This window comes from Punica granatum, chromosome 7 (genome assembly GCF_007655135.1).
Source record: "Punica granatum isolate Tunisia-2019 chromosome 7, ASM765513v2, whole genome shotgun sequence".
NCBI lineage: Eukaryota > Viridiplantae > Streptophyta > Magnoliopsida > Myrtales > Lythraceae > Punica > Punica granatum.
This window is the reverse complement of record NC_045133.1, coordinates 23,240,206-23,249,201: the sequence shown is the minus strand read 5'-3', so window position 1 is coordinate 23,249,201 and position 8,996 is coordinate 23,240,206. Positions and strand designations below refer to the sequence as shown.

The following is an 8,996-nucleotide window of genomic DNA, read 5'->3' as shown; positions in this document are numbered from 1 at the left end:
TGAACGGTGAAAAGTATCTCACTTGGTCTAGGTTGATGAGGAATGCACTCCAATAAGAACAAGCTCGGGTTCATTGAAGGAACTATGCAACAACCAGCTGATGGAGAGCCCAATCACCTATAGTGATTCTAATTGTCGAGTAATTTTTCATGGTGACATGTGCTGATGACGTGTTTATTACAGGATCTCACCACGAGGAAGATGTTTGGAGTGGGTGAAATGCTTGGGAGTGTTTACTATTTACGGCGCGTGTCATCATCGGCCATCTCTTTTACAATCATGCACGAGGATAGAGAGCTTTGGCATAAGAGGTTGGGGCACCCCTCATGTAATCTTGGCGAGCAGTTTTGATTTACCCATTACAAGATAAAGTCGAAGCCAAACACAACTTAATGGGATTCATTAAACTAGTGAAAAATCAGTTTGAGAGATAAGTGAAAAGCATTCAATCTGGTAATGGGTTAGAATCTCTCACCAAAGACATACAAGCTTTCTTCTTTCAATGTGAAATCATACATCATACGACTTGCTAAAGCGGACGTGTAGAGAGAAAACATCGTCATATATTAAATGTGGCACGAGCACTCTTATTTTAGGCTGTTCTTCCGACTTATTTCTAGCGAAAGTGTGTAACCACCATTGCATGTCTTGTCAACATCACACCATCATGAGTTTTATTGGGTAAAACTCCTTACCAAATGTTGTTTGATAAGTCACCCAATTACATGGACTTGGAGTTTTCGGTTCTCTTTACTACGCTCATCATCGATCTCAGATGAAGGACAAGTTTGGAGAGTGTTCTCGTCGTTGCATATTTGTAGGGTACCTGTATGGCAAGAAAGGATCGCGCCTATACGATTTGAAGACTCATAAAATATTTGTCTCAAGGGACGTTCAATTTTGCGAGGGCACATTCCCTTTCTCTCAGATTCCATCGGATTGGGATAGTTGCCTGATGAGTCCCAGATCTGTGACTGGTTATTTTATCACGCTTGATGACAGCCCGCTATCTTGGAAGACAAAGAAACTCACTACAGTCTCATGTTCTTCGGCGGAGCCGATTACAGGGCCATGGCGCAACTGTCAATGAAGTCATATAGTTAAGTAGTCTACTCACTTCACTAAGTGTCACTATAACGAAGCCCACTTATTTGTATTGTGACAACCAAGAAGCTCTTCATATTGCCGCTAATCCCGTGTTCCACGAAAGAACCAACCATATCGAGATCGACTGCCATTTTATTCGGAAACGTATCTTGTCCGGGACAATTCTTACAATTCATATTTCTACTCATCTGCAGCTGGCATATATATTTACCAAAGTACCAAGACGTGATCGTTTCCAATTACGACTCACGCAGATTGGGAATTCGGGATCCTCATTTCCTAGCTTGCGAGGTGAGTATTACGAGATATGGGATATATTCCCCTGAGATTTGCTCCATCAATATCTCTGTTCATACTTTAGGATACTTAGGATATTCATATGTATAGTTGATGTAAGATGGGCTAGTCAGATGGCATTATTCCTCGTGTATACTTACTATGTAGGCTAAAGTAATTAGTCCTATTTGTACACGTTCAATGCATCAATGAAGATTATCGTCTTCCATTCAAACAACTCCCGTTTTGCACCAGAAGCAGCTCCGACAATCTTCGTGTGGTGATCTCGATGGTTGAGACAAGCCGAGTCCTGTCATGTCCAAGAATCTATTTACTCCCCCATGGGAGTTGGGTTGGACCGCTCTTCTACTCGAGCAATGTTAATATCATCAATTATATTCCGCAATTGAATAACTAACATGGCCATTGTGCGTTGCGGATATCCTTCTTGTTTTGGCATAGTTATGAGTATTTTATCTGTTTGATCGCGGATGGTGATTGAATCGGATGGACTAGATCCAGACAATATTATAAATAACAGCAATTTCTAATTATATAGAATATGTACATGCATTATTCGCTCATGTAAATATCGACAAAATTGATAATTTGGTCCCTAAAATATACACCTCACGGCAAGTTTGTCCATGAAATATATTTTGTGTACTAATTGGTCCGACCATTTCAAATGTTTGAACCAATTGGTCCTTTCGTTTGAAAAGTCGCAGGTCCATGACGAAAAACGCCTCTAGACGCCGTTAATTGCCACTATTGGTCGTCCCTGCTCTTCTTGGTTTCCCGCTCCAAATTGCCCCAAATCGATCAAACCCTAATTGAGGTACCTGCTTCCTCTCCAGTAATCAAATTCCCCCAAACGCCTCAAGATTTCTGCAATTCAGAGTGTTGCCTGTGATCCGAAGTTGCAATTGTGGTTGTTGGTTGTTTTCCGGTGAGAAACCTGATTGTTAGTCGCTGAGAAGCCTTATTGTTGGTCGCCCGTGATCATCCGCTGGGGGAGTTGAAACTTGGTAGTGTTTTGATCATCCGCTACGGGTGTTCTGCTCATTGATTACTCTCGTCCTCTCCTCCTCTCTGTTCAGAGTCCATAGAACAATAATACGATGACAGACAACCAGAGCTTAAAGATGTTGCCACTTCTTTGATTGTAAAGAAGACAATTTATCGTAATCTTATTTTGGGGGTAGATACATATAACATTGACCCTCAAACTTCCAGAGGTGAAGAAAAAGGCTCCAAAAATTTGCAGAAATTCAGATAGCCACACGCACGGTAAAAAGTACTGATGGAGCATTCAGAAATCCAAAGGTGATCAGGAAAACAAGCATAAATGTATTACCTCGGGTGTTCCTTACACATCACAACTTCCGAAAAGCAATTGAAATTAACCTTCCTTCATAGGGACCGGATAGCAAGTATTCAACGCAACGATCTTTTCATTGAGAAGAAGTTTTGGAATGCACACTGATCATCCGCACCAGTAACGAGAATAAGATATGAACCTCCAAGAAACTGACAGAAAAAACTAGTAGTGCAAGACTGGATCAGAAGCAGGGGCATACTTTCTCTTCCTCCGATCAATCGCAGTGTTCCTCATATCATTCATTCTTCATGAGAGAAGAACCAGGGGGAACAACATATTGCATTGGAGAAAGGGCTGGAGGGGGAGGAGCTGTAGCAGCCATCGTTGCATGTGGCGCAGGTGCTGGAGGGGGAGCCGGAGCAAAGGGAGCAAGAGCAGGCTCGGGAAGGGGCCTTGGTAAGATGTGCTTTAATCTATTATTCCTAAAATTCTTCCAGAAAAAGAACTGCTGCTGATGCGCTAATTCCTACAAGAACCACAATACATTACATAGAATAAAGAGGTTCAGAAAGATCCACAAATGTTCATTACACTAATTTGTTACGATGATTTCACGCGAGGACAAAGAGTGCAATTTTCCTAAGTTTTGGATAAAGAGAGGAGAAATGAAAGACCTTGTTGCCAGGATGCGCCGTAGCAGCAGAGAGAAGTTTGCATTTTGGAGAAGTTCCAGAAAGAATAGGCAGTGAGGGTAGTTGAAGAGCAAACAATTGGATATCATAGCATCAATGAGAAGCATGTACGTATAAACACATTAATAATGGCATTAAATCTACTTTCAAATTTGCAGAACGAGGAGGAGAAAGCGCTGTCTTTATTGATTAAGAGAAGGAAAATAAAAAAATTGAAAAGAGAGACAGAATAATTGAAATCAGGAGGAGAAAGCTAGCATTTACATGGATGTACGTAGGATTGGCGAGACACTGCACGAATTCCAATTCGAGCAAGAAGCGCTGCCTCCCATCATCATCAGGATCCTTGTCTACATTCTTCGAGCTATTGGGGGGGAAAAAAGAAAAGAACAATTCATCAGAGAGATGAGACTTCCAAGTCACCCTTTTCCGGATAATGTCGTGTCCAGGGAAGGAACGAAGAAAGGGAATTCCGATGGAAAGGAAGAGCTGAGCTCCCAGATGCTTATGAGGACGAGGGTGGAGAATGTAGCAGCAGCTACCATGACATCATCATCTTTGCCAGAAAGGAAGCCATTTGTTCATGTCCCTAACTAAAAAATCCACACAAACAAAGATCATTGATTCATTGCAGAGAAGAGAGGAACTTTCAGTCAGTTCGGTTCCGAGGGGAACAGATCCTCCGAACAGAGAGGAGAATAGGGGAGAAGAGCAGGGACGACCGACAGTGGCAATTAACGGCGTTTAGAGGCGTTTTTTCGTCAGGGACCTGCGATTTTTCGAACGGAATGATCAATTGGTTCAAACGTTTGAAACGATCGGACCAATTAATTCAAAGAATATATTTCGGGGACGAAGTTGCAATGAGGTGTATATTTTAGGGACCAAATTGTTAATTTTATCCGTAAATATCTCATTTGTTTTACGACAATGATTGTAATCTAACATTAAATATTTTAAGTAATTTTATTTTATTAGCATGCGTTCTAATATTTAGAAGTGGAATGTGGAATGATTCATAATTAATCCACAATATGATCGACGTATTAACAAGTCAAACTGTGAAACTAATAAATTGATTTTAGAAATGTTCAAAGCACGTGCAAAGTCAGTTATTGCGTGGGACCATATGCTAATCTGTTCATTTTTTTTCCTTTAATAAATATAAAAGATATCAACAAGTCACGTCGGAAGGGCAATTTATTAAATGGTTATGCAGTTGTCGTTTGTCCTCGTTCATCTTGCGGCCATACCTACAGAGAGCTGGACTTCTCCATAGTTGGATCTTCATAAAGGATTTTACATTTTCTTTTTCCTTCATCTTTTTAAGATCTCACAATCTTATTTTAGATTACAAAGGAGTCAATGAAGTAAAATAAAAATCTTAAATAACCAATAAAGGGATACGAGTAATCTCATTACGTATTGAATCTACGACTTCTAAGTCAAGAGTTAAAAGGCGCGTGTCACTGTGCTATATTCTTTTTTACTCTCACAATCTTTGATCATTATTACATACGTAAATAACCAAAACTAAAAAAAAAAAAAAAAGATGTGACACGAGGACAAGCACCATTAACCTAAAAATTAAAAGATTATGCTTTTGTTTAAAAAAAAAAAAAGGAATTATGCAGTCAGCTCTCATTAGCACGATCTCGCATACGCTTCTATGTTCTTCTTAGATCATGTGCTAAACCTTATAATCGGAAATAAACATAATATTGTAATGGATGAAGTTTTGCTTTGACCTTTTGATCCTAGTTGACTATTCAAAATTATCTAAACTTGGAAGAGACTGGAAAATGATTACTTAAGACAAAAGCTTCTTAAGGCCAGAACCTATTAAGGTTGGTATTTGTATTGTAATTTGGAGTCATTCTAACTGAAACGACATTAGTCCAATATGAACAATCGGGAAGGAATGTGACTGATCGTTCCAGATTTAAAACTAGGCAAATACATTATTGTTGTTAGTATGATGATAGTCCAAATGCAAACCGTCGGGAAGGAATCCAACCGATCGTGCCGGAGATTAAACTAGGCTGATACAATACATTATTGTTGTTATTATTTGTATAATTATGTGCGTATTATGATAATGACAAGTCGAACTGGCATCAAGAGGGGAATGTATGGGGACGCGATCTGTCGGTAGATGGAACCAAATTGGCTGCGGTCAACTTCTCCGGGCGAGAAGGATGCCCGGAAGAACCATTATAAGCTTTAAGCCTTTTAACACCTCTCCCACTAAGATTCTCATCAGTTAATTGATTCTCCAGCGAGTCATGGCTCCGCCGTTGCCTATCCTCCATCTCCTCCTCCTCCTCCTCCTCCTCCTCCTATCTCTTCGGCTCTCATCCTCAGATCTGCTGAGCCTCAGAAGGGGCTCCTCCCTTTCCGTCGAGAACCCCTCCGACGTCCTCGTCTCGCCGGCTGGAGCCTTCTCCGCCGGGTTCTTCGGGGTCGGCGAAAACGCCTACACTTTCGCTATATGGCACGGCGGGCCTAACTGCACCGGCCCCAGCTGCGTCCCCGTCTGGATGGCCAACCGCGGCGTCCCGGTCAACGGGAAGGGCTCGAGGCTGTCCCTGACGGACAACGGGAACCTAGTCCTGTCCGACGCCGGCGCCTCCACGGCGTGGTCTTCGGACACCGTTCCCTCCAAGGCGGCGAGGTTGCAGCTCAACGACACGGGGAACCTCGTCCTTGCTGGGGAGAACGGCGAGGCTCTTTGGCAAAGCTTCGATTTTCCCACCGACACTCTTCTCCCGACGCAGGTCATGAAGAGGGACACCGTTGTCATCTCTTCCCGAAGCAGGTAAGCTCTTAAACCCACCACCCGTTCGATGAAATTCCTCGTCCGTACCGCGGCATATCCATCATTGTCTGCCCAAAATCTAACAGCCCAATTTTTGTCTGACGGTTCAATTCAACTTAATTCAATTGATTGTGTCTTCCCTGCAAGTTCACACGTTCGTCAGTTTTTTTTTTTTTTTGGATAGAAGGGTCGCTTTCATATGGAATCTAAATCCATTTCCTGCAGGTCCAATTACTCTGAGGGCTTCTACTCGCTCTACTTCAACGACGATAACGTTCTCCACCTCATCTTCAATGGCCCCACCTTTTCCAGCAGCTACTGGCCCTTCCCGTGGGCGCGGCCCCAAGATCTCGGCCGGTTCGTCTACAACAGCAGCAGGTCCGCGGTCCTAGATCCGCTCGGCTACTTCTTGTCCTCTGACGAGTACAAGTTCTACTCTTCCGACTATGGAGTAGTCATACCCCGAAGGCTGACGGTTGATCCTGATGGGAATCTGAGGGTGTACAGCCTCGATACGGCTACTAAAAACTGGTCGGTCTCGTGGGAAGCCTTCTCCAACATCCCTTGCTTCATCCATGGAGTTTGCGGCAATAACAGCCTGTGCAGCTATGATAGGACTCTAGGCCGGAGCTGCTCCTGTGTCCCTGGATATGAAAGGGTGGACCCCGACGACTGGTCCTTGGGGTGCAGGCCGACTTTCGAGCTCTCTGATAGCTGCGGCAGTGATGTGGGGTTCGTGAAGGTCCTCTATGTAGACTTCTATGGATATGATTATGATACCGTCCCGAACACGACCCTCGACAATTGCCAGAAAATGTGCGCTGAGTCCTGCAGCTGCAGAGGCTTCCAGTACACCTTGTCTAGCTCCGATACCCATGACGCCTATGACTGTTACCTGAAGATCGAGCTACTTAACGGGCACAATCTCCCGAGCTTCTCGGGCGAGTTCCACCTGAAAGTCAATAAGTCGGTCACCTTCACCACAGATCAGCTTGAGAGGCGGACGCGATACAACTGCACCGGGGTACAGAAGGAAGTGCTTGACAGGAGGTACCCTCAAAAGGGCAAGAATGGGGTCGTCAACTTCATGCTCTGGTTTGCCATTGCAGTTGCAGCAATCGAGATTCTTGTCGTTTTTGTGGTTTGGTTCTTCTTCTTCAGGAACCAGCAGGATATCACAGCAGCGAGCCACAGTTACTTTCTTGCAGCTACTGGGTTTCAGAGGTTCACTTACGATGAGCTCAAGAAGGCCACTAAGAACTTCAGCCAAGAGATCGGGAGAGGATCAGGAGGGATTGTATATAGAGGCGTTTTGCCCGATAATCGTGTGGCAGCAGTAAAGCTATTGAATGAAGCAATTACGGGAGAGGCTGACTTCCTAGCCGAAGTGAGTACAATCGGGAAGCTTAACCACATGAACTTGATCGAGATGTGGGGATACTGTGCAGAGGGAAAGCACAGGTAATGTAGAACCTAACTGATGCCTAATTCTTGAAATTACACTTAAAAGTTACATTTTGTGGAGGTCGTTCTTTAACTGGTTCTTGATCAAACAGGCTCTTGGTTTACGAGTACATGGAACACGGGTCATTAGCAGAGAATCTCTCATCCCAGGAGCTTGACTGGAGGAGAAGGTCCGATATTGCACTAGGGACTGCAAAGGGGTTGGCTTACTTGCACGAGGAGTGCTTGGAGTGGGTCCTTCACTGTGATGTGAAGCCTCAGAACATACTCCTGGACTCGGAATATCATCCCAAGGTTGCGGATTTTGGACTCTCTAAACTGATGGATCGAGGGAAGGGCACAAACTCGGACTTCTCGAGGATAAGAGGGACCCGAGGTTACATGGCTCCTGAGTGGGTTTCGAACCTGCCAATTACAGCAAAAGTGGATGTCTACAGCTATGGGATTGTGATGCTGGAGCTGGTGACCGGAATGAACCCTGCCACGAGCGTGCACTCCCTTGAGGGTAGAGGGGACGTGAAGCACATCAGGCTCGTTACTTGGGCCAGGCAGAAGATGCAGGAATCAGCATCGAACCCCTCTGGGGTAGACGAGATGGTGGACCCAATCCTTGAGGGGAATTACAACAGGAAGAAGATGGAGATCCTTATTCAAGTTGCTCTGCAGTGCGTGGCAGAGGACAAGGACACAAGGCCCACCATGGGCCAAGTCGTGGAGATGCTCCTACGGCACGACAACAATGATCTGTAATTCCGGCAGCTGCTCCCGTTCTGGGGATGGACAATTGTGGCTCTTTCGATTTTGTGGAACCTAAAATTCACTTCCTTCAATGTAAAACCTGAATGATTATCGAGAGTGTTTGGCGACATGAAAATGTAGATTGATACGGGCTCATACCACCTGAGGGAAGAATCAGAATACGCAACTATGATGATCTCTCGGTCTCAGCTTATGATTTCCGTGTAGGAAACCGAATTTAATGCTGTAATTAGCTTCTTGAAAGCAATAAGTTTTGGAGCGGTAGTGTGATTTTTATGTGTGTATGCACACATTGTGATCCAATTATTCTATATCCAACATATGCTCATCAGATGGAATTCTCTGTTTCAATCTTTGGCATAAGATTGGTGATGTTCTCATTGTTTGATCATTTTCTATTCCGCGTCCGCCTCTCTCCTAGCAACGAACGAAGAAGGGTCCAGTTTGAAATCACCTTGCTCTGAGCTGCATTTGGGATTTTGCTCATTTTTGGGATGACACGGTCAAAGAAGGTGACTCTGCATCTGATACAAAAAGTTTGCCAGAGCTTTTGAAATAG

General features: G+C 43.9%; 1 protein-coding gene and 1 long non-coding RNA gene across 2 annotated transcripts; one reads left to right on the top strand and one right to left on the bottom strand.

The window, feature by feature from the left end:
- Positions 1–2,817: 2,817 nt before the first annotated feature.
- On the bottom strand, positions 2,818–4,120 carry LOC116213890. The gene is made up of 2 exons (XR_004158147.1): positions 3,661–4,120; positions 2,818–3,230 (listed from the first exon to the last, which is right to left on the bottom strand). It is a non-coding gene; the product is annotated as an uncharacterized LOC116213890 (long non-coding RNA).
- Positions 4,121–5,547: 1,427 nt separating this feature from the next.
- Positions 5,548–8,788, top strand: LOC116213889 (putative receptor protein kinase ZmPK1). Its single transcript, XM_031549016.1, has 3 exons — positions 5,548–6,214; positions 6,440–7,675; positions 7,771–8,788. Exons 1-3 carry the CDS (start codon positions 5,682–5,684, stop codon positions 8,426–8,428), a joined length of 2,427 nt encoding a protein of 808 aa, XP_031404876.1. The 5' UTR covers positions 5,548–5,681; the 3' UTR covers positions 8,429–8,788.
- Positions 8,789–8,996: the final 208 nt, after the last annotated feature.

Bases quoted from the DNA above. Each gene is read 5' to 3' on its own strand.
- LOC116213889 (XM_031549016.1), top strand. From the start codon at position 5,682: ATGGCTCCGCCGTTGCCTATCCTCCATCTCCTCCTCCTCCTCCTCCTC. The intron at 6,215-6,439 runs GTAAGCTCTTAA...CATTTCCTGCAG, and splicing joins GTCATCTCTTCCCGAAGCAG to GTCCAATTACTCTGAGGGCT. The intron at 7,676-7,770 runs GTAATGTAGAAC...TTGATCAAACAG, and splicing joins TGTGCAGAGGGAAAGCACAG to GCTCTTGGTTTACGAGTACA.